The 26782-nt window shown below is 36.7% G+C and overlaps 2 protein-coding genes across 4 annotated transcripts in view; both read left to right on the top strand.

Moving 5' to 3' along the window:
• The first annotated feature begins 6682 nt into the window (after positions 1-6682).
• Positions 6683-26367, top strand: Seipin (lipid droplet biogenesis associated protein seipin). The gene is made up of 9 exons (XM_071688268.1): positions 6683-6869; positions 13684-13829; positions 14147-14325; positions 17154-17369; positions 21224-21426; positions 22159-22293; positions 24086-24167; positions 25915-26028; positions 26279-26367. Exons 1-9 carry the CDS (start codon positions 6807-6809, stop codon positions 26365-26367), a joined length of 1227 nt encoding a protein of 408 aa, XP_071544369.1. The 5' UTR covers positions 6683-6806.
• Positions 22141-26782, top strand: part of LOC139762839 (protein lifeguard 1-like) — a 37755-nt gene continuing 33113 nt past the window's right edge. For 2 of the 3 annotated variants that reach the window (XM_071688015.1, XM_071688014.1), the window contains exons 1-4: positions 22141-22293; positions 24086-24167; positions 25918-26028; positions 26279-26401. The gene's annotated coding sequence lies outside the window, so the exon portion shown is untranslated. Of the gene's footprint in view, positions 22294-24085; positions 24168-25914; positions 26029-26278; positions 26402-26782 lie in introns of all 3 variants that reach the window. The other variant, XM_071688016.1, reaches the window with a different exon arrangement.

The raw sequence follows: 26782 nt of genomic DNA, 5'->3' as shown, positions 1-26782 counted from the left end.
TGCCAAGTGCACTTTCGTGTCATAATCACATCATCAGGGGAGACACAAGAGATAAATATAACAGTCACTTGATATACAACCAAGAGACGTAGCTAGGACGCCATTTGGCAAACAAGCGATTGTCCAAGACTGTGGACACGACACGTTAAAAGAAAAAAAAAGTAATTGTTCTATTGGCTGTCTATCATCTATGGAATACTAATTGGCATAAGACATAGATGTTAAAGAACACTATGTACTCTTATGTAGGTACAATGTTACATCTGTAACTTAAAGAGTAAATGTAATTACTAATGCATTAACTAAACCTACGTGTGATAGACTGATTGTAGGTATAATAACTTCGAGAAATAGACTGTAAACTTGAACATGGTGTAACTGCTTGTCAGCGCAGACTTGGGAGTTACGTAACGTTCACTCCAGTGTACGTATTGTCATAGGTACATGTATAGGTCGTGTATAATTCCTCCTGCCAGACGTTTAAGGTGAGTTTTCTCATACAGAATTGATTGGGTCAAACTCATATTTGCCTTAGTTTGAAAAGGAATGCACCACACTTGTGTTTTCTGCTGGTTCTTAAGGTAATATTGCTGTAAAAGTAATTTTTTATTTTCTTTACCGTGGCTGTTGCTATAGATTTGCATATTCATTTCAGACCATTGTAAATATTTGATCAGCATATATATATATATATATATATATATATATATATATATATATATATATATATATATATATATATGTATGTATGTATATAGTGATTATAACGAACATTAAATAAAAGCCTTGGTGGCTTCCATTTCTCCAGATGTTAAATGATATAAATGTCTAAGACATGATTCATAATGAGGGTTTTGCCATGTAAGGAATTGGATACGCTTTGTATCTATTCCAGGGTATTGGTCGAGTGCATAGGTTCGAATCCTGGTTACGGCAATCGGTCCACAGTCAACCCAGCTGTTCATCCACTCCTAGGGGTGGGTTGATGAATTGGGTACCTGGCTCAGAATATATATATATATATATATATATATATATATATAGACTGGTAAGGATATTCAGTGTATGTATGACTCATGGTGAGGTGCCTGAGGATTGGCGGAATGCGTGCATAGTGCCATTGTACAAAGGCAAAGGGGATAAGAGTGAGTGCTCAAATTACAGAGGTATAAGTTTGTTGAGTATTCCTGGTAAATTATATGGGAGGGTATTGATTGAGAGGGTGAAGGCATGTACAGAGCATCAGATTGGGGAAGAGCAGTGTGGTTTCAGAAGTGGTAGAGGATGTGTGGATCAGGTGTTTGCTTTGAAGAATGTATGTGAGAAATACTTAGAAAAGCAAATGGATTTGTATGTAGCATTTATGGATCTGGAGAAGGCATATGATAGAGTTGATAGAGATGCTCTGTGGAAGGTATTAAGAATATATGTTGTGGGAGGCAAGTTGTTAGAAGCAGTGAAAAGTTTTTATCGAGGGTGTAAGGCATGTGTACGTGTAGGAAGAGAGGAAAGTGATTGGTTCTCAGTGAATGTAGGTTTGCGGCAGGGGTGTGTGATGTCTCCTTGGTTGTTTACTTTGTATATGGATGGGGTTCTTAGGGAGGTGAATGCAAGAGTTTTGGAAAGAGGGGCAAGTATGCAGTCTCAGTTAACATAAAAAAAAAAAATTAGAATATAATTTCAAACTGAAGTTGTCGAATTTTCATTCATTTAAGTGGCCGGCCTAGTGTGTGTGAGCAATGAATGGGATGACACAAGTTAAGAAACAGCCTTGCTTAACCCTCACATGGGGGGAGAGAGAGAAGGGGCCAGTTAATCCATCATTACGTAACCGGAAGAGAAAATAGATTATATGGAATCGAATTAGAAGGAATATGTCACCATATCCTGACCATGTTTCATGTTGGGGGATCTAGCTTGGTAATATTATGATGTGGGTGGCAGCAATTTCCAGCTAATAATAATTTTTGACTTTTTTTTGTTTTGTTTACTGTATGTATAGATAAGTTACTCCCTTACTAGCTTTATATATTTTTATGGTGTATTTATAGATAAAGGGATTCCCTCACTAGCGTTTTTTTTTTTTTGTTAGTGTAATTATGAATAAGGTGTTTCCTAACGTGTTATTTATGATGTATTTATAAATAAGGTATTTCATTACTAGCATTACTCCATCCTATTAGTGGTTTGAAGTGGCTCTCTGGGGCCCAGTTTTGATAGAGATTAAACATCATGTGAAATAACATTTTGATATACGTAAAAGCTGAAGCTAACAGACATAGTAACACTAATTGTAATATTGTTTATTATGTTTTTTTTCAGTGACAAACAAATTTTTTTTTGGATCTCAGTATTTTTTGATATAGTCTATGACACCCTTTCAGTATTTCTTAATATTTCAGTATTTTTTGATTTTTCATTATATATAGTTCTTGATATATAGCCTATGGTAACTTTGATATAGCCTGTGGATAACTTGAACATAATCTATGATAACTGTAATACAGTCTATGCAAGCTTTTTTGATATAGACGAATGCAAACCTTTTTGATATAAACTATGCAAGTATGTCTGAGTGATTAGTGTATGCCATAGATTTTACCAGTATTCCTCACTTTCATGACGATAGATTGATGTAGAATATATAGAAGCTAAGATTTTATAGGTTATAGATTATTCATATCGTGTTTGCCTCTCTCTCTCTCTCTCTCTCTCTCTCTCTCTCTCTCTCTCTCTCTCTCTCTCTCATATATATATATATATATATATATATATATATATATATATATATATATATATATATATATATATATCAATTGCAAAGCAAATCTAGTTCCACTGATTTGTATTCTCTAAATATAATCAAAGGCATTTCACAAGTCCTGTCACCTCAGTTTAAGAATCATTAGTCTAATTATTATTATTATTAGTCTAATTATTGTAGTTATTACTGCAGATCTTAGTGGCTATCTATCAGAGCCAAACTACTCATTCAGATGTATCTATTAGAGTGAATATATTATTGTTCACAGAATATGTGTTCAATTCTTGCATTACTGAAAGGAATTGTTATTAGTTATGTAAATGTTTGGTTAATAGGTTATTAATGCCAGACGACCTGCTTTTACTACACAACGCTTGAATTGCCTCGTTATGGTTGTTAATTAGCTAAACCTCGAATAGTAATTGGGGATTTTTATGGTAAAATCAAATTAGGAAAAAATTTCTAACGTATTGCCTTTTCTCGTAGTTCGCCTTTTGAATGGCTTATTAAGTGGGTAATGATAGAACAATCTGTTATAGAACCACCCTGTTAAGTCGTGTTTATTTATTTTTAAACATGATACAAACAAATATTGATGATAATTGCAATTTTTAGACATTTTCTCAACAAGTCTAGATTTGGTATCGCAAGATTTTAATGATGGTTCGTGACTTGGCATGAGCAACTACTTAATTGCCCTAGACTGCCAATAGAGGCTTATAATTGCCCGTGGTCGTTGAGTAATACAGGCTGATTAAGGAGGGAGGGATCTAGTGAATCATGTAAGTTGGGTAATGAGTAAATTGGCATGTGCAGTCCAGGGTATGGCGTCTGTGTGTGTGTGTGTGTGTGTGTGTGTGTGTGAATTGCTTCCATGTATATTACAGTGAAGTGAACGTTTGTAATTTGCTGTATCTATTTTGTATCCTACAGTGGATGCTATTTTGTTGTCTTGTTTATATCCATATTTTTCTGATCCTGTCACCCACATATCAGCGATTTTCTTTGCTTCGTATTTCCCAGCATATTGTTGCCACATAGATATATATTTATTTATTTATTTATTTGTTTATTTATACCTTTTGGAAAGGGGGGGGGGAGGGGGGAGAATAAGCCAGTGGTTCACGATGGTCGACTAAATCGATTAGTTTTTATCCTCTTGACTTGCACATCAGACCCGCCATGACACATCAAGTGATGAACCCGCTTATTTTTTTTTTCTTTTTTAAAGTCTTTGGTTTGTGTAATCCTCACGTGAGGTCTCTGACGTAAACCCAGTATTTGGAAGAGATTTTACTCGAATTAGCTTCTGGTGGACAGTGTTCAATTGGTCCACGGTCACCATGTCATGCTCAAAAAGTATAGGTAATGTGTATGTGGTGTATATACTAATGTGTATGTTGTGTATATACATTAATGGTGTTTCTTGAATTACTGTTATTAGAATTTATATTATACCAGGCAACTGCTCGTACATGATGCCATGATTGGACGCAGACGCAAGAAACATTTCTCAGATCTCCCATCACCACGGTGTAAATCTCATGTGTTAGAAAATATGTATGACTTAAGGCAAGAAATATATATATATATATATATATATATATATATATATATATATATATATATATATATATATATGTTAGTGAATACGTTTTGGAAAAAAAGAATATGTGCCTTTTTCATGTTCGTCTTTCCGCTCCTAAAGCATGACGTGTATTGAAAACGGGGTGCTTTTCTTGTAGTGTACTTTAAGTAAAATAGCCACTACATCTACTTACAAAATGTACTAATGTGTGGCTTCTATAGATTTTTTATACATCTGTAAAAAGAGCGTTTCATATGGCCAAATTCGTCATTCCATTCGTACCAATACGTAAAAGCAGTTTTAAACGTAAGTAAGCGACGTAAAAAGCAGTTTTAAACAAGTAAACTGCGTATAAGCATATTTAAACGTAAGTAAAGTCCGTAAAAGCAATTTTAAACGTAAGTTAAGTACGTTAATGCAGTTTTAAATGTAAGTAAAGTCCGTAAAAGCAATATTCAACGTAAGTAAAGTCCGTAAAAGCAATTTTGAATGTAAGTAAAGTCCGTAAAAGCAATTATAAACGTAAGTAAAGTCCGTAAAAGCAATTTTAAACGTAAGTAAAGTCCGTAAAAGCAATTTTAAACGTAAGTAAAGTACTCAAAAGCAATTTTCAACGTAGGTAAAGTCCGTAAAAGCAATTGTAAAGTAAGTAAAGTCCGTAAAAGCAATTTTCAACGTAGGTAAAGTCCGTAAAAGCAATTGTAAATGTAAGTAAAGTCCGTAAAAGCAATTTTAAACGTAAGTAAAGTCCGTAAAAGCAATTTTAAACGTAAGTAAAGGACTCAAAAGCAATTTTCAACGTAGGTAAAGTCCGTAAAAGTAATTGTAAACGTAAGTAAAGTCCGTAAAAGCAACTTTTAATATAAGTAAAGTCCGTAAAAGCAATTTTAAACGTAAGTAAAGTACTCAAAAGCAATTTTCAACGTAAGTAAACCATACTTTACATTCGACTTTGGTGTGTATGACTTCTAATATCTTAGAGCGCTTAGAGTAACATTTGAATATATGATTTTTTTTGTCATTTATTAGTTTAAGATGACTTTATAGCTAAAGCGCCCTTGGTTGATAGATTTAGCGCCCTTGGTTGATGGGCGTAGTGCCCTTGGTTGATAGTTCTAGCGCCCTTGGTTGATAGATTTAGCGCCTTTGGTTGATAGCTCTAGCGCCCTAGGTTAATAGATTTAGCGCCCTTGGTTGATAGCTCTAGCGCCCTTGGTTGATAGCTCTAGCGCCCTTGGTTGATAGGTTTCGCGCCTGTGGTTGATAGATTTAGCGCCCTTGGTTGATAGCTCTAGCGCCCTTGGTTGATAAATTTAGCGCCTTTGGTTGATAGATTTAGCGCCCTTGGTTGATAGCTCTAGCGCCCTTGGTTGATAGCTCTAGCGCCCTTGGTTGATAGCTCTAGCGCCTTTGGTTGATAGATTTAGCGCCCTTGGTTGATAGCTCTAGCGCCCTTGGTTGATAGCTCTAGCGCCTTTGGTTGATAGATTTAGCGCCTTTGGTTGATAGGGCTAGCGCCTATGGTTGATAGGTGTAGCGCCCTTGGTTGATAGATTTAGCACCCTTGGTTGATAGGTCTAGCGCCTATGGTTGATAGCTCTAGCGCCCTTGGTTGATAGGGCTAGCGCCTTTGGTTGATAGGTCTAGCGCCCTTGGTTGATAGATTTAGCACCCTTGGTTGATAGGTCTAGCGCCTTTGGTTGATAGGGCTAGCGGCCTTGGTTGATAGCTCTATCGCCCTTGGTTGATAGGTTTAGCGCCCTTGGTTGATAGATTTAGCACCCTTGGTTGATAGGTCTAGCGCCTATGGTTGATAGCTCTAGCGCCCTTGGTTGATAGGGCTAGCGCCCTTGGTTGATAGGGCTAGCGGCCTTGGTTGATAGGTCTAGAGGCCTTGGTTGATAGGCTTAGCGCCTTTGGTTGATAGGTCTAGCGGCCTTGGTTGATGGGCTTAGCGCCTTTGGTTGATAGGTCTAGCGCCCTTGGTTGATAGATTTAGCGCCCTTGGTTGATAGGTCTAGCGCCTTTGGTTGATAGGTCTAGCGGCCTTGGTTGATGGGCTTAGCGCCTTTGGTTGATAGGTCTAGCGCCCTTGGTTGATAGATTTAGCGCCCTTGGTTGATAGGTCTAGCGCCTTTGGTTGATAAGTCTAGCGCCATTGGTTGATAGCTCTAGCGCCTTTGGTTGATAGATTTAGCGCCCTTGGTTGATAGGTTTAGCGCCTTTGGTTGATAGGGCTAGCGGCCTTGGTTGATTGCTCTAGCGCCCTTGGTTGAATGTAGCGGGATCTCCGCGGTGTGGCAACACCGTCAGCGGTTGTCATGTTATCCGACCCAGGTGGTCAGTCCGACGCAGGCAGTGAGGGAGAGCACACGTCCGTCATTCCTCCCTCACTTCCCTGCGAAATCGTCGCATTTTATCTTTTTAACGAATTCTTCCTGAGCCACCGTCACCATGGCTCAGTTATTTGGGAGTTATATTGACTCCAAGAGAAAGGCGGCCTCGAAATACCTACAGGTAAGGCTTTGGCCACAAGGGAAACGTTTCGTGTGTGTGTTGTGGTCGTGGTCCGTTCAGTACAGAGACCAGACCAGTATTGTTGTGGTCGTGGTCCGTTCAGTACAGGGACCAGACCAGTATTGTTGTGATCGTGGTCCGTTCAGTACAGGGACCAGACTAGTATTGTTGTGGTCGTGGTCCGTTCAGGGACCAGACCAGTATTGTTGTGGTCGTGGTCCGTTCAGGGACCAGACCAGTATTGTTGTGATCGTGGTCCGTTCAGTACAGGGACCAGACCAGTATTGTTGTGGTCGTGGTCCGTTCAGGGACCAGACCAGTATTGTGGTCGTGGTCCGTACAGGGACCAGACCAGTATTGTGGTCGTGGTCCGTTCAGGGACCAGACCAGTATTGTGGTCGTGGTCCGTACAGGGACCAGACCAGTATTGTTGTGATCGTGGTCCGTTCCGTACAGGGACCAGACCAGTATTGTTGTGGTCGTGGTCCGTACAGGGACCAGACCAGTATTGTTGTGGTCGTGGTCCGTTCCGTACAGGGACCAGACCAGTATTGTGGTCGTGGTCCGTTCCGTACAGGGACCAGACCAGTATTGTTGTGGTCGTGGTCCGTTCCGTACAGGGACCAGACCAGTATTGTTGAGATCGTGATCCGTTCCGTACAGGGACCAGACCAGTACATAACAAGGGATGGTCTGGTTCTTCGTGGGGGAACGAAACGTTTCCCCTCGTTACTAGGACCAGTCCGTTCCATGATTAGAACTGAGGTAATCCGTTACTAGGGGAAATCTCAATTACTAAGACTTTATTATCTTTAATAAATTCTGAATGTATGATGATAGATTCAGATCTTTAATAAATTCTGAATGTATGATAATAGATTCCGATATTTAATAAATTCTGAATGTATGATGATAGATTCCGATCTTTAATAAATTCTGAATGTATGATGATAGATTCCGATCTTTAATAGATTCTGAATGTATGATGATAGATTCCGATCTTTAATAGATTCTGAATGTATGATAATAGATTCCGATATTTAATAAATTCTGAATGTATGATAATAGATTCCGATCTTTAATAAATTCTGAATGTATGATGATAGATTCCGATCTTTAATAAATTCTGAATGTATGATAATAGATTCCGATATTTAATAAATTCTGAATGTATGATGATAGATTCCGATCTTTAATAAATTCTGAATGTATGATGATAGATTCCGATCTTTAATAGATTCTGAATGTATGATAATAGATTCCGATATTTAATAGATTCTGAATGTATGATAATAGATTCCTATATTTAATAGATTCTGAATGTATGATAATAAATTCCGATCTTTAATAGATTTTGAATGTATGATAATAAATTCTGACCATCACACTTGATCACTCTTAATTGAGGTAATTTGATTAATCATTTGTTTCCTTGTTTTCAGATACTTGTTAGAAATGTTAGAAAAATATGGTTAAACAGAAGATTAATTTCTTATGTAGGTATAAATATGCTTTATGTAGGCATTAATTTTGTTGTATTTGGTGGATTAATGAAATGTTACAATGGAATGATAGTTATGTGGTTAGATAAATGGCTAATTGTAAATTGATGGGTAAATGGCCAAATGTAAAATGAAATGGCCAAATGTAAACTTAATGTAAATGGCTTCATGTTGCAATGGAATAATAGTTATGTGGTTAGATAAATGGCCAAATGTAAATTAACGATAGATGGCCAAATGTAATTTAACGATTAATGGCCATATGTAAACGGTTAATGGCGTCACGTTACAGTGGAATAATAATTATGTGGTTAGATAAATGGCCATATGTAAATTGAAGATAAATGGCTTCGAGTGTTGATTGAAATTATTGTGATTCGTCTGGCATTATTAATGGAGTGACCTCAATGATGCGTAGTAATTTGCAGTTAGAATAGGATGTATGATGATAATATTTTACTTTCCTGCAGAGCTCACAATTTTCCATATTGAGTGCTCACATCCCCTTAAACTATGGAGATTGAGTGCTCACATCCCCTTAAACTATGGATATTGAGTGCTCACATCCCCTTAAACAATGGATATTGAGTGCTCACATCCCCTTAAACTATGGATATTGAGTGCTCACATCCCCTTAAACTATGGATATTGAGTGCTCACATCCCCTTAAGCTATGGATATTGAGTGCTCACATCCCCTTAAACTCTGGATGTTGAGTGCTCACATCCCCTTAAACTATGGATATTGAGTGCTCACATCCCCTTAAACTCAGGATATTGAGTGCTCACATCCCCTTAAACTATGGATATTGAGTGCTCACATCCCCTTAAACAATGGATATTGAGTGCTCACATCCCCTTAAACTATGGATATTGAGTGCTCACATCCCCTTAAACTATGGATATTGAGTGCTCACATCCCTTAAACTATGGATATTGAGTGCTCACATCCCCTTAAACTATGGATATTGAGTGCTCACATCCCCTTAAACAATGGATATTGAGTGCTCACATCCCCTTAAACTATGGATATTGAGTGCTCACATCCCCTTAAACTATGGATATTGAGTGCTCACATCCCCTTAAACTATGGATATTGAGTGCTCACATCCCCTTAAACATGGATATTTGAGTGCTCACATCCCCTTAAACTATGGATATTGAGTGCTCACATCCCCTTAAACTATGGATATTGAGTGCTCACATCCCTTAAACTATGGATATTGAGTGCTCACATCCCCTTAAACAATGGATATTGAGTGCTCACATCCCCTTAAACTATGGATATTGAGTGCTCACATCCCCTTAAACTATGGATATTGAGTGCTCACATCCCCTTAAACTATGGATATTGAGTGCTCACATCCCCTTAAACAATGGATATTGAGTGCTCACATCCCCTTAAACTATGGATATTGAGTGCTCACATCCCCTTAAACTATGGATATTGAGTGCTCACATCCCCTTAAACTATGGATATTGAGTGCTCACATCCCCTTAAACTATGGATATTGAGTGCTCACATCCCCTTAAACTATGGATATTGAGTGCTCACATCCCCTTAAACTATGGATATTGAGTGCTCACATCCCCTTAAACTATGGATATTGAGTGCTCACATCCCCTTAAACTATGGATATTGAGTGCTCACATCCCTTAAACTATGGATATTGAGTGCTCACATCCCCTTAAACTATGGATATTGAGTGCTCACATCCCCTTAAACTATGGATATTGAGTGCTCACATCCCCTTAAACTATGGATATTGAGTGCTCACATCCCCTTAAACTATGGATATTGAGTGCTCACATCCCCTTAAATCTATGGATATTGAGTGCTCACATCCCCTTAAACTATGGATATTGAGTGCTCACATCCCCTTAAACTATGGATATTGAGTGCTCACATCCCCTTAAACTAATGGATATTGAGTGCTCACATCCCCTTAAACTATGGATATTGAGTGCTCACATCCCCTTAAACTATGGATATTGAGTGCTCACATCCCTTAAACTATGGATATTGAGTGCTCACATCCCCTTAAACAATGGATATTGAGTGCTCACATCCCCTTAAACTATGGATATTGAGTGCTCACATCCCCTTAACTATGGATATTGAGTGCTCACATCCCCTTAAACTATGGATATTGAGTGCTCACATCCCCTTAAACAATGGATATTGAGTGCTCACATCCCCTTAAACTATGGATATTGAGTGCTCACATCCCCTTAAACTATGGATATTGAGTGCTCACATCCCCTTAAACTATGGATATTGAGTGCTCACATCCCCTTAAACTATGGATATTGAGTGCTCACATCCCCTTAAACTATGGATATTGAGTGCTCACATCCCCTTAAACTATGGATATTGAGTGCTCACATCCCCTTAAACTATGGATATTGAGTGCTCACATCCCCTTAAACTATGGATATTGAGTGCTCACATCCCCTTAAACTATGGATATTGAGTGCTCACATCCCCTTAAACTATGGATATTGAGTGCTCACATCCCCTTAAACTATGGATATTGAGTGCTCACATCCCCTTAAACTATGGATATTGAGTGCTCACATCCCCTTAAACTATGGATATTGAGTGCTCACATCCCCTTAAACTATGGATATTGAGTGCTCACATCCCCTTAAACTATGGATATTGAGTGCTCACATCCCCTTAAACTATGGATATTGAGTGCTCACATCCCCTTAAACTATGGATATTGAGTGCTCACATCCCCTTAAACTATGGATATTGAGTGCTCACATCCCCTTAAACTATGGATATTGAGTGCTCACATCCCCTTAAACTATGGATATTGAGTGCTCACATCCCCTTAAACTATGGATATTGAGTGCTCACATCCCCTTAAACTATGGATATTGAGTGCTCACATCCCCTTAAACTATGGATATTGAGTGCTCACATCCCCTTAAACTATGGATATTGAGTGCTCACATCCCCTTAAACTATGGATATTGAGTGCTCACATCCCCTTAAACTATGGATATTGAGTGCTCACATCCCCTTAAACTATGGATATTGAGTGCTCACATCCCCTTAAACTATGGATATTGAGTGCTCACATCCCCTTAAACTATGGATATTGAGTGCTCACATCCCCTTAAGCTATGGATATTGAGTGCTCACATCCCCTTAAACTCTGGATGTTGAGTGCTCACATCCCCTTAAGCTATGGATATTGAGTGCTCACATCCCCTTAAACTATTGATATTGAGTGCTCACATCCCCTTAAACTATGGATATTGAGTGCTCACATCCCCTTAAACTCTGGATATTGAGTGCTCACATCCCCTTAAGCTATGGATATTGAGTGCTCACATCACACATAACTTTGGGTTCAATGCTCACCTCGCTCAGAACTTTAGATATTGAGTGCTCACATTGCTATAAACTTAGATATTGAATGCTCACATTGCTATTACCTCATGGACATTGAGTGCTTACGCCGCTATTGATTTCAAAATGAACTTTAATATGCGTGCTCACATTGCTATTAACTATAGTTATTGAGTGCATATGTAGTTCTTAACAGTGAATACTTTTACCTTTACCTTTGGGTATTAGTTGCTGACATCGCCATTAACTGTGGATAATGAGCTCTCACAGTGCCATTAACTTTGGGTATTGAATGTTCACATAACTATTTGAACAGTGAGTGCTCTCATCGCTGTTAACTTATGCTATTGAATGATTTCATTTTGCTGTGGTAGTGTATTGTTCAGAGAATACAGTAACTGTTGCAGAGTATGATTTGCAGCATTGCTACTTATTTTACTGAGCGATATTAGTTACATTTGATAGTAGTGAGGGTTGTGGGTGTTGAGAAAATGTATTAAGGTTAATGTCTGCCACCAAAAATATAGTCAGTTATTGTAAAAGTAGACGAGACTTTTTTAAAGGTAAATAGTTCCTATAAAAAAAAATCACAGCCTGTAGAATATAGTGCCTACAGAAACCACAGCCAGTAGATAGTTATTAAGAGTAGAAATGTACCAACTTATAATCGTTTTACTGCTCCTCGGGCTGTCATCTGTTACCTGCTTTTGGTATTCATGGAATGCTCTGTCTTTGGTCTAACTGCTATATTGTGACTAGAATATTAAACTGTAAGAAAGATTCTAACTGCCAGGGTGGGTAGACAAGATTTCCGCAGGTTTTACACTTTTATGCGTATTTTATATTTTGACCTCATTTTTATCCCTTTTTTTTTATATATTGTTCAATGAGATATAATGATCCAAACCATGCTCTATACATGTAATTGTATTCCTAAAAAGTACACTTGCATTAAAGACCAAAAATCATGTAATATACAGCTGATAGTGATGCATTCCTAAACAGACACAGCCCTCTTACAAGATGAGAATTACCCATTATGTACAATTGTTTTTTGAGGAAACATTTATTTGAGTACAATATATGGCTTGATGGCTAGGTCAGTGGTTAGTTTTTTTTTTTTAGCATAGACTACTTTATTTATCCTCAAGGTGGTCAGTTTATGCCACTGATATTGTAGGGTTACCCTTGTCACATTAATGTTTGGGAAGTGTTAAAGGAATATGTAATTGTATGGTTAATGGAGAAGTAATTCAACTTGGGATTTGTAACAAACCTAATTGTAAGGCAGCTCTCAATTATTTCATGAGAAAAGGCGATAGTGTTCTTGTTTAATCCTTCACCCTATGGGTTTCATTTCATCTGTTGACGGGATGAGTTAAGAAGCAAAGTTGTTAATAAATTTGACCATCTTTTGAAATTCAACTCTATAAGTGTATCCTTTGTGTTAAAGTCACTCGCATCTAGTCTGTGAGACATATCGTTTGGTTAATCAGCTTGAATATTTAAGATAAAATCAACCTCTTATTAAAGTAAAATTTAATAGCATGGATTCATAGCAATGCTGTCAATGCTATAATTTCTTATATCAAGTAGTGAGGTTTGATTAATCACTAAAGAATCATGGAGTATTTATTATTTAGTTGTAAATTGACAGATTTCTTGAAAGGCCAGTCAAGCAGCAGTTGCTTTGGAATTTATCAGTTCGTTCTTGCCATCAGTCATTAAATGAAAACAGTGTTTTGAGAGAAGTGTCTTGATAGATAACAAGGATTTTCTCAGTCGAAGGTGGAAGTTCAAGAAAATAGTGCATGTAAAAACAGAACTGCAACTACTCTTTAGTATTCTAGTGTTTTTTCTGCGGGCCATGTTTTGCCTGTGCAATGTCAGTCACATAACAACTAAATAATAATTCACTGATATTATTGGTGTTATTGAACATTTTTCAGGAATGGCAGTCAACAGCATATTCGATGATAGTGTTTGGGGCGACCCTGGTGGTGATGTTTTGGGTGAGCGTCTTTCTGTATACGTCATTCTACTTCACCTACATGCCTCAAGAGTCTGCTACATGGCCTATCCATTTTCAGTACACGTAAGATAACTCCTTCAAAATGTTTTGATTGTAAACTATGGAGAAATACCAAACCTCGAAATATCACAGATAACATAAGAGTAATGTGTGAGGGGAAAAGTAAACTTTTCATTTATTATGTGCCCATTCCTTTCATCACGTTATCTATAATGTAAGAATTGTGGATTTTAACTTATTTCTGTCTGTTCTACCTGAAGTAATTTGTTACAGACTCTCAAGATGCCTTGATATGAAGATTTTACGAGTCTCCTTAATATACCTCATCGGTATAAATTGCATATAGCTTTTTGGTAATTACTACCTCTGATATTTTGCAGTTCTTGTGGTGAGAAGCCAGGCATCTGCAGCTTCCCTTACGCCATCATCAGTGTAACTGACCCAACTCGTGGCTCTGTCCTTGCCAGGGGTCAGAAATATCGTGTGGTTGTTGACATTGAGATGCCAGAGTCACCCATGAACCAGAGGATAGGTAATGAAGCTAAGGCATTTATCTCAGGTGTGTTAAGGAAAGTCACTGTGTATGTATTGATTGCTGAGCTTGCTTGTGCCATCTACTTCTACCAACGGGGGAAAGAATTATCAGGTACTTTCAGAAGCGATGACATTTGCAATGGATGTTGAAGTAAAGCTGAGAATGATTGTTGGTTGCTGCACTTATGAAAATGTTCTATACAGTCTATTTATCTCATGGTATACCTAGTATGTTTTTATGATTGCAAGAGAAGCTCTAAAGTTAGATGCTTAAATGGCATAATACCTCATGCTTGAAAACTTAATGAAAGATATGTTGTAAGAGTTATGACAAGTTTAAAGGACATTATATCAAATATGAACTTGTCACTAATGGAATTTTTTTAATGGTTCCTTATTATTGTATGGCTATTACATGGAAAGCTTTATTGTTCAGCATGTTTGATATCTTTCAATACAAGTGCATTTTACAGTAGATGATACCCATATGATTTTAGCCAGCATGTTTCAGTTTGTTTTTAAGCTTTATGGATGTTTGAACTACCATGCCATTGTGTTGTTTCTGAGTTTTCTTATGAAGCTTCAGTTCTTACCTGCTTTTACAACAAGGGTGACTTATCTTTGATTTTTTTTCATGGGAATATCTTATCTGAGTCTAGCAAGATATTAGTGGGCATCCCTATCAGCAGAGGAATGATTTGTACTAACCTGCATGAGAAAACACTCATCATGACTGACTGGAGAAAGGTGGGGAAACCTTTCAGATTGATGGGAGAAAATATAACTGGTTGATCAGCCATCTGTGATAAATAGTCTCGTAAAGAATAGCTAATCAAGTTTTTTGTTGAATCTGTTAATTGTTTAGAACTTCTTGTCGTTGATAGTTACAGAAATTAAAACTTGTTATTGATAGTTACAAAAATACAAAACCTTAAATAAATATTCATCAAAAAATATCCAAGAAAGCACTTATAGTAAGGAAAGCTGAGAAGAGCTTGAATATCAAATCAGGAAAAAACTTGCATGTTGAACCCTTTCACTGCAGCTGTGTAGTGCATCTACTTTTTTATAAACTGGGATATATATATATTTTTTTATACTTTGTCGCTGTCTCCCTTATTAGCGAGATAGCGCAAGGAAACAGACGTAAGAATTGACAAAGAGGATATATGTGTCAGAGGTGGAGGGAATGAGAAGTGTGAGACCAAATTGGAGATGGAAGGATGGAGTGACAATGATTTTGAGCGATTGGGGCCTGAACATACAGGAGGGTGAAAGGCGTGTAAGTAATAGAGTGAATTGGATTGATGTGGTATATGGGGGTTGACGTGCTGTCAGTGGATTGAAGCAGAGCATGTGAAGCATGTGGGGTAAGCCATGGAAAGTTTTGTTTGGCCTGGATGTGGAAAGGGAGCTGTGGTTTCGGTGCATTACACATGACAGCTAGACAGAAATGTACTTCTGTATATGTATGTTTATGTCTGTATGTATATGTATGTATATGTTGAAATGTATAGGTATGTTTATGTGCTGTGTGGGCGTTTATGTATATACATGTGTATGTGGGTGGGTTGGGCCATTCTTTTGTCTGTACCCTTGTGCTAGCGCGGTAGACAGCAACTAAGTACAATAAACAATAAGATAATAGGTATATATAACCATCATTGCCTTTAGTTGCATTTCACTCATGTTTTCATGTACTAGATTCTAAATATTTTCTGTGTATGGGTCTGGATATGCCACAAATTATTGATAATTTTTGAAGCGTGACTTTTATAAGAAAGTAGATGATGATGAAAACCCTTTACATTAGTATTTGTTTCTGACAAAAATCTTTCAGAATTACCTCAGATCTCACTGTGTATGCCTAAAATACTGCTGGAGTGTCTTATATGCCTGGCAGCAGAGCAACATAGGTTAAAGGACTAAGTTTTATTTTTTATTTAGAAAATTATGTTCTAGTGGTCATTATAACAAAAGTTATGAGATTATTTTTTTTTAATATTTGAGACTATTCTGCTCATAGAGTGTTTCATGGATATTATGATAATCACAGTAAAGGTCTCCTAGCTGTACAAAGTCGCTATGAAAGGTTTCAAGTGTCATGGCATTTACAATACTGGATAGAAAGTTGATTCATCTCAGATGCGAATAGTGTGGTCTTACAAGTAGAGTAGGAGGGGATTGAGAGCCCCACCTTGTATAGGTCAAGGCGGTGTAGAACAAGAAGATTGAAGATATTTCAAGAAGTAAGAAGAATGTTAGGAAAGTAATTTTTTCATGGAGAGTAAATGAAGGTTGTAATATTCTAAAAATAAAGATGATTTCTGGTAATGTGACCCAAAAGGATTACCTTATGTAGAATTTTTTTATTAAAATGTTTGACAAGAAATAAAGACACCATGTACTCATGTACACACAGGTAGTCCATGCTCAACATGGTTTCATTTAGAATTGCTGAGATCTTAGGAAACTAGTTTGGTTGAGATAATACTTGATCTGGTTCAGTGTAGTTGCTTATCATGACAATATTTTGCTAATGATAAACTCATGATGAATGGAGTGTTAACAGTGTAGAAACATATCATTTTTTGCTAGTGATAAACTCATGAATGGAGTGTTAACGGTGTAGATCTTATTTAAGTATATAAAAGCATGATGAATTACATCAGCATCTTAGCTATTATAAGCCAGCAGATGTATAATATCAAAAACAAGACTTTATAGCTTGAGACTAACTGAAAAATTTAGAATTCTAACAGATGTTTAGATTTACACTATGGTATATCACTCTTACGAATTGTTATATGCATTAACTATAACTTTATTTTTTCTATTGTTTGATGGTTTCAGGTATGTTCCTGATCAACATGAGCATGAAGAGTCACAATGGTGAAGTACTTCGTCAGGCAGCACGTTCTACTATGATTCGCTACAAGTCGGAGCTCCTTCAGACGATATCTACCCTGATCTTTTCCCCTTTTCTCCTCTATGGTGTTCATGAAGAGAAGCAAATGGTGACAGTGGAACTCTTCTCTCAGTATGAGGAAGATCCGGTATGTGTTGCAGGTTTTGAAGTACATTAAGTTGTTTTTATTTGCCTTTATAGATTCATACATTGAGAGGGGGGGGCTGGAAATCCTCCCCTCTCATTTTTTTTATAATTTTCCGAAAGAAGGAACAGAGAAGGGGGCCAGGTGAGGATATTCCCTCAAAGTTCCAGTCCTCTGTTCTTAATGCTACCTCGCTAATGCGGAAAATGGCGAATAGTATGAAAGAAAGAAACATTGAATTCCTACTGTATCTATATCTTCACCTCCATTGTCACTAACATGGGCAGCATCAAGAATGTACAGCCTTTTTATTTGCTCATAGATCCTCACAGATTCATGTCTTTAGAGAGAGAAATTTGTGTGACATTGCCTTACTTTATTGTAGCTTATTTGGTCTCACCATACTTTGCCCTGCTTTACCTTACCCTGAATTATTGCTTTGTTTTCTCTTGCTCTGCTTTGTTTTGCACTGTATAACTGTTTCCCTCTCATTTGAGACACCATCATTACATGGGTTTATTCGTTAAATCATTCTAACCTACATTTTGAAACTTTTCAAGTATTAGTTTCCTAAATATCATGCCTCATTGAACAAGGCATCAGCAATTGCTCCATACATTTGCTGATGGATTCTATCCATTTAGGATTGAACATAATTGAAGTAGATAAATTTTAGTCACTTCCCATAAAGAAATAAAAAAAAGTTTGTAAAGAATGAAGGTTGCTTCAGCTTGTATGTAGGAAGAGGGAGTCGAATTTTAGTTGTATGAAAAGACTTATGGAGAAAAAAAGGTACGAGGAGTCATATTCTTCTAATATCGTAGGAAGCAGTAGAAGGAAATGAGAGAACTTTTGCAAATGAAAGATAATGTGGAATTGGAAAGTATGATAAACCACCATGTATAGAGTGAATTGGATTTATGTGGTATATGGGGGTTGACGTGCTGTCAGTGGATTGAAGCAGAGCATGTGAAGCATGTGGGGTAAGCCATGGAAAGTTTTGTTTGGCCTGGATGTGGAAAGGGAGCTGTGGTTTCGGTGCATTACACATGACAGCTAGACAGAAATGTACTTCTGTATATGTATGTTTATGTGCTGTGTGGGCGTTTATGTATATACATGTGTATGTGGGTGGGTTGGGCCATTCTTTTGTCTGTACCCTTGTGCTAGCGCGGTAGACAGCAACTAAGTACAATAAACAATAAGATAATAGGTATATATAACCATCATTGCCTTTAGTTGCATTTCACTCATGTTTTCATGTACTAGATTCTAAATATTTTCTGTGTATGGGTCTGGATATGCCACAAATTATTGATAATTTTTGAAGCGTGACTTTTATAAGAAAGTAGATGATGATGAAAACCCTTTACATTAGTATTTGTTTCTGACAAAAATCTTTCAGAATTACCTCAGATCTCACTGTGTATGCCTAAAATACTGCTGGAGTGTCTTATATGCCTGGCAGCAGAGCAACATAGGTTAAAGGACTAAGTTTTATTTTTTATTTAGAAAATTATGTTCTAGTGGTCATTATAACAAAAGTTATGAGATTATTTTTTTTTTATAATTTTCCGAAAGAAGGAACAGAGAAGGGGGCCAGGTGAGGATATTCCCTCAAAGTTCCAGTCCTCTGTTCTTAATGCTACCTCGCTAATGCGGAAAATGGCGAATAGTATGAAAGAAAGAAACATTGAATTCCTACTGTATCTATATCTTCACCTCCATTGTCACTAACATGGGCAGCATCAAGAATGTACAGCCTTTTTATTTGCTCATAGATCCTCACAGATTCATGTCTTTAGAGAGAGAAATTTGTGTGACATTGCCTTACTTTATTGTAGCTTATTTGGTCTCACCATACTTTGCCCTGCTTTACCTTACCCTGAATTATTGCTTTGTTTTCTCTTGCTCTGCTTTGTTTTGCACTGTATAACTGTTTCCCTCTCATTTGAGACACCATCATTACATGGGTTTATTCGTTAAATCATTCTAACCTACATTTTGAAACTTTTCAAGTATTAGTTTCCTAAATATCATGCCTCATTGAACAAGGCATCAGCAATTGCTCCATACATTTGCTGATGGATTCTATCCATTTAGGATTGAACATAATTGAAGTAGATAAATTTTAGTCACTTCCCATAAAGAAATAAAAAAAAGTTTGTAAAGAATGAAGGTTGCTTCAGCTTGTATGTAGGAAGAGGGAGTCGAATTTTAGTTGTATGAAAAGACTTATGGAGAAAAAAAGGTACGAGGAGTCATATTCTTCTAATATCGTAGGAAGCAGTAGAAGGAAATGAGAGAACTTTTGCAAATGAAAGATAATGTGGAATTGGAAAGTATGATAAACCACCATGTATAGAGTGAATTGGATTTATGTGGTATATGGGGGTTGACGTGCTGTCAGTGGATTGAAGCAGAGCATGTGAAGCATGTGGGGTAAGCCATGGAAAGTTTTGTTTGGCCTGGATGTGGAAAGGGAGCTGTGGTTTCGGTGCATTACACATGACAGCTAGACAGAAATGTACTTCTGTATATGTATGTTTATGTCTGTATGTATATGTATGTATATGTTGAAATGTATAGGTATGTTTATGTGCTGTGTGGGCGTTTATGTATATACATGTGTATGTGGGTGGGTTGGGCCATTCTTTTGTCTGTACCCTTGTGCTAGCGCGGTAGACAGCAACTAAGTACAATAAACAATAAGATAATAGGTATATATAACCATCATTGCCTTTAGTTGCATTTCACTCATGTTTTCATGTACTAGATTCTAAATATTTTCTGTGTATGGGTCTGGATATGCCACAAATTATTGATAATTTTTGAAGCGTGACTTTTATAAGAAAGTAGATGATGATGAAAACCCTTTACATTAGTATTTGTTTCTGACAAAAATCTTTCAGAATTACCTCAGATCTCACTGTGTATGCCTAAAATACTGCTGGAGTGTCTTATATGCCTGGCAGCAGAGCAACATAGGTTAAAGGACTAAGTTTTATTTTTTATTTAGAAAATTATGTTCTAGTGGTCATTATAACAAAAGTTATGAGATTATTTTTTTTTAATATTTGAGACTATTCTGCTCATAGAGTGTTTCATGGATATTATGATAATCACAGTAAAGGTCTCCTAGCTGTACAAAGTCGCTATGAAAGGTTTCAAGTGTCATGGCATTTACAATACTGGATAGAAAGTTGATTCATCTCAGATGCGAATAGTGTGGTCTTACAAGTAGAGTAGGAGGGATTGAGAGCCCCACCTTGTATAGGTCAAGGCGGTGTAGAACAAGAAGATTGAAGATATTTCAAGAAGTAAGAAGAATGTTAGGAAAGTAATTTTTTCATGGAGAGTAAATGAAGGTTGTAATATTCTAAAAATAAAGATGATTTCTGGTAATGTGACCCAAAAGGATTACCTTATGTAGAATTTTTTTATTAAAATGTTTGACAAGAAATAAAGACACCATGTACTCATGTACACACAGGTAGTCCATGCTCAACATGGTTTCATTTAGAATTGCTGAGATCTTAGGAAACTAGTTTGGTTGAGATAATACTTGATCTGGTTCAGTGTAGTTGCTTATCATGACAATATTTTGCTAATGATAAACTCATGATGAATGGAGTGTTAACGGTGTAGATCTTATTTAAGTATATAAAAGCATGATGAATTACATCAGCATCTTAGCTATTATAAGCCAGCAGATGTATAATATCAAAAACAAGACTTTATAGCTTGAGACTAACTGAAAAATTTAGAATTCTAACAGATGTTTAGATTTACACTATGGTATATCACTCTTACGAATTGTTATATGCATTAACTATAACTTTATTTTTTTCTATTGTTTGATGGTTTCAGGTATGTTCCTGATCAACATGAGCATGAAGAGTCACAATGGTGAAGTACTTCGTCAGGCAGCACGTTCTACTATGATTCGCTACAAGTCGGAGCTCCTTCAGACGATATCTACCCTGATCTTTTCCCCTTTTCTCCTCTATGGTGTTCATGAAGAGAAGCAAATGGTGACAGTGGAACTCTTCTCTCAGTATGAGGAAGATCCGGTATGTGTTGCAGGTTTTGAAGTACATTAAGTTGTTTTTATTTGCCTTTATAGATTCATACATTGAGAGGGGGGGCTGGAAATCCTCCCCTCTCATTTTTTTTATAATTTTCCGAAAGAAGGAACAGAGAAGGGGGCCAGGTGAGGATATTCCCTCAAAGTTCCAGTCCTCTGTTCTTAATGCTACCTCGCTAATGCGGAAAATGGCGAATAGTATGAAAGAAAGAAACATTGAATTCCTACTGTATCTATATCTTCACCTCCATTGTCACTAACATGGGCAGCATCAAGAATGTACAGCCTTTTTATTTGCTCATAGATCCTCACAGATTCATGTCTTTAGAGAGAGAAATTTGTGTGACATTGCCTTACTTTATTGTAGCTTATTTGGTCTCACCATACTTTGCCCTGCTTTACCTTACCCTGAATTATTGCTTTGGTTTTTTTTTTTTTTTTTTTATGGTTTAGCTTTGATGCATTATTGGTTACTTTTGAAGTTTTAGTGGTTTTATTGAAATCATGTCATCTTTAAAGGCCCCACTGTGAAAAGTATTGCTTTCCTTTTGAATCTGGTTTCAGTGGCAGAAATAAGATGTTGGACATAGATGTCCTTTCTGCGACTGTATCTTATCCTTTAGAAGTTCTTTATAAACAAATATGATGTCTTCACAGTATGTTTTTGCCAGTGTTTCATAATGTAAATCCTTCATAAACAAAGCTGATGTCTTCACAGTATACTATTACCACAGTTTCAGAACGTAAGGATTCCTCAAAGCTGTATCAAGCCTCATCAGGCGTACGTCAAATATCTGGTGCTGATCCTGATGATGAAGGGCTGCAGGAGATTTTAAGAGATGATGAAGGTCAGGTGAGTAATCAGGGAGTTACCCATTGCTGACCTTGCTCTTGTCTGCAGTATTTTAATTGTTTCTTTATTATTTTATTTTGTTAAAGTTATTTAAATCTTTGTCTTCAGAGCTCATTTTCAAGTGAAGACATTCGCCTCAAATAAGATGATTTATGAATGTCGATCATCAAGCTTACTTCCCAGTGTTCCTTTTTGTCCACTGGGAGAGTCACACATTAATTTTATAGGGTTCTTCCATGGTCATGTGTATTATGGTAGCACACTTATTAGTACACATATCCTTTATGGCTACACACATATATTACGTTTATATTAAATGATGTCATTATTGAATTTGCATTCCTCCACCTATGGTTGTTCCCTTTGCCACCCCTGGCTAGGAGATGTATGTGGTAGGTTTCACTCTAACATTCCTTCATCCCCCTGATGCTCCTCTTATTAATCCTATGCCTCCTTCCCATAATCTCCTCCACCTGTCCGAAAAGTGCCTCTCTCTCTCTCTCTCTCTCTCTCTCTCTCTCTCTCTCTCTCTCTCTCTCTCTCTCTCTCTCTCTCTGGACACAAGCAAGGTTTATCATAGGTCCTGATGGCACCCATTCCCGTGTACTGAAAGAGTGTGCTGTAGCTGTATAAAGTCATATAAGCTGACTTTTTTGTAGCTATTCTCTGCTTTTATATGTAATCTCATAATGGGATTTTGTTTCTCCAAATCCTGAGAAACTGTGCAAATTGTATGTTGTTGCTGAGTTGATTATGTTCTTAACTCTTACCAATAATTCCAAAGATCTCCTTTCACCTTAATGCTTATATCTCTGTTTTAGATGCACAATATTTTAAACTTTATGTGCTGTAGCTGCTAGTAAATTTCTGTTTCACATTTCTATGGCAAAGGTAATTGTAGGCTCAAGTCTCATGTCTACCTAGGAAGATGTATCACCAATTTTCCAACTGTAATGAGGCTTAAGTACGATCTGTGGGACTGAGAAATTATCAGTAGTCGTATGTAGTTCTGGTCATACTGATGTACTCCCTTCAAAAATGTTTATGATGAAAATTAGGTGCTGTCTCACCATATCAGAACCATGTTAGACAGAACTCTCCTCAGTGATAAATTTGAAAATAATGTATTTGGGATTTTGATATGAAACTTGGTAAAGTTGTAACAAAAATTAAATGTTCTCTGCTTGTCTTTTAGACTCCTCATTACTTTCCCATTTCCATTGATGCTTCAGTGGTACGTACACAGGATGTCAAAGCTTCCTGTCATTAATTGCTGTATGCCACTTATGCAAAGGTTTGATTTGTCCTTACATGGAGCACTTATGTTACACCTTGGGAGCCTTTAGAACCTTGAACTTTTTCCATACAATTTCTTCTCTTCCAGTCCAAGTCAACAACTTGCTCCACTTTCCCTTCACCATGCTGTTTGTTTTCTTTCCCCTTTTCTTTATTTATTACTTCAGTTTCTTCTGAGTGCTTCCTGTTTGAATGCCACTGTTTCATATGATTGATATGCAGCCATTGGAAAGTCAAGATAACATATGATGCAACCTTTTGTAAAAGGCAGACTTTCTGCTTATTTAAAACTTGTACCATTGTTTTCTGTTTTTTTCTCTAATGATTCTTGCTTTTTTTTCATTCAAGGAAGGACTATAATAGGTGATCATTGCTACCATGTTATCTATCATAAATTGTGGTTGTCTAGGGTCAACCAGATTTTTATATGATTGTTAATGCAATTTATGAAATTATACCTGAAATTTTGAATGTGTTCTGACTGTTTTGATTTCAGAGACTGAAAGCTGATCAGCTTCCGGTGTCAGAGAGACGTGATAGTGATGATTTTGAAGTTGTTAGTTCTTCTAAAACACAAGGTTTGTTTAATGTTTTTCATTGCTCTGTACTTGATCTGTTTTTAACTGATAAAGTTGTGAATCTGTAAACCTGATCCCTTACCTTAAAAGGCTACTGATTCAAATTTTTTCCGCATGACACACTTTTGATATCAATTAGCATTTTAAGTTTCCAGTTTGGGTGAAAAATAACCTTAGCTATCGTTTATGGTTGCCAGACTCCATAAGGTCTTAAATTGTTCCATGGGAAAAAATTATAAAGAGCATAAAATCAAGCACAAACTCATGCATAGCATATCAGAACTGGGTAAACACTTGATAATGGTTGAAAAACTTCACCACAATGCAGGGAATCTTGCCAATTTTGATTGCATTTCCTTAATCATATGTAATGGTTAGGAGTCATGAGACATTTATTGATGTTTTTTTTCAAAATGTTTCATGACATGTTCTCAAAAGCCTCTGAGCGAGTTAAAGGAAAACTGATAATGCCCATGGTAATCAGATATTTTTGGATGTGTATCTTTTACAGTGATTTTTTTCCATCATACTTTTTGTTGACAAATATCACTAATTTTCCATATAAAAGGTTTAAGAAAAACAAATGTTCTGTTGAATAGTTTTATACCATTTCATTCAGTAGGATTTTCTTAACTGGAGCAGAGACTTTATGTTGTGTTATGATAACAGATGTTCTGAAGTTGATATGACACTTCCATAACTTTACATATCTCTCTCTCACCAGTGATTCTTGTTAGAAAGAGTTAGGTGGAGGAAAATTATAAAGAAGAATTGAGTCCAAAAAGGAAAGCTCTCTTGCTTTTGTCATATCCTTTTATTTTTCCACCCTCAGGAGTTTACTGCACTCCAATTCTTTCAGTCCTTATAAACCTAATAACCCAAAGTGAGTATATCTGTACTCCCACCTGATCCATGTCAAAGGTTCTCTGTGGGTACATAATAACCAAGAAATATTTGCCAGGGAAGCATATTGTTAGCTGAATATTACTTAATATTATACCAGTTACTATTAGTTAGGCATATGATAAGTCTTAGGGAAAGCAGTGCTGCCCTCAGACAGGTTGCCTTATTATCTTGTTTTGAAAGAAGAGGGAGATTGTTCAGTTTGATAACGGGTCAAGCTAGAGATTGATTAATTATTTGCTTAAGCATTCTTCAGTATTGTTTGGAGCAGTGTTGTATTGCTTAGAGTTAAATGATTTGGGTACTAGCAAGGTTGCTGTTAATGACTCCCTTTCCTCAAGTTAGTCGTGCTTGTTTTGGCTTGAAAGTAAATCATTTGGGCATATGTCCCCATTATGGTCGATTTCCCTTGGCGACATAGGTTCATGAAGAAGCTGTTTTTCCCTTTATGAATATATATCACTATTCCACCCACATATTTTAATGGTTTGCTTTCTTTGTATCAAGATCAACTATCTGTTTAAGAACAAAGCTGTGGTTAATTGTAGTACTTTTAGTAAATAAGAAGTTGAATTGCAGCTTCTAATTGATCAGGCCCAAGTTTAGATTTTGTTACACAATCACTTTTCAACAGTTGAATTATTTTTAGTCCACCTGTCATAACCTTGCAAGGTTAAGACAGTAAGTTCCTGTTGTACACATACTTTTTTAATATGAAACTTAACACCATTGATATAAAGAACTGGTGAGGAACCTTGATAACCTAATTTGTGTATTTATTAAGCACTGATTTGGACACTTCTGATGCTTTAAAGAAGCATTGAAATATATTCCTTTTTTTAAGAAGATGGAACAAGCAGTAGACGAGGATCAAAACTTGTGGTCTCATCAGCAAGCAAGGCGGGTAGCAGACGAGGCTCTCGAGTATGTGATGTTGATGAAGATTGTGATGTAACAGGTGAGACAAACACAAGGATTGAAAATGGATAGTATTTATGAATATCTCATGTCATTTGTGGGCTAGGTCAGAATATTTGAACTGGTATATTTATGTAGAGACATAATGGTAATTTTCATTAAGGCACCATAGCTTCTCTTGTACAAAGTGAGACATCTCATTTTGGTATTCCATGCACCATTACATGTATTACTTCTTCCAGATATTTCATAATTCCATGGTGTTAATGACAGTACATATTCCTTTTCAGTAAAAAATGCTGGTAGCAGACGTGCATCAAATGTTTACAGCAGTGAAGATGATTGTGTTATTCGCCAAAGACATCAAGTTGTAGAATAGGCACGAGTAGAGTTCATCCTCTCAGTAGCTTTACGTAGGTTTTGAAGTCATTGTGCTGTTACAGTATACATTACTATTGGTTCTTCTTTCCATAAGCTTAATCTGTATTTTAGTTTGTGTGTGTGCTTATATTTATTCATGTATGTATATTAAACTTGAAAATTCCATCATCTTCAACTAACCGGAATATATAAATTTTTTTGTATCATGGGTTTTACATAGTTCCTACAACAGAGCAATTTCAAAACATACATGACTTGCTATTCTCTTTCATATGTGTTTGCTATTTCCTGCATGAGTGAGGTAGCGACCAAAACATGACTGAGCTTGAGAGGATCAGAGGTCATCATGTGGCTCTTTCTGTTGTTCCTTCTTTTGGAAAGAAACACAGGAGGGGAAGATTTCCAGCCCCCTG

The sequence above is a fragment of the Panulirus ornatus genome, chromosome 45 (genome assembly GCF_036320965.1).
Source record: "Panulirus ornatus isolate Po-2019 chromosome 45, ASM3632096v1, whole genome shotgun sequence".
NCBI lineage: Eukaryota > Metazoa > Arthropoda > Malacostraca > Decapoda > Palinuridae > Panulirus > Panulirus ornatus.
The sequence above is the reverse complement of the archived record's forward strand: the minus strand, read 5'-3'. Positions and strand labels throughout refer to the sequence as shown.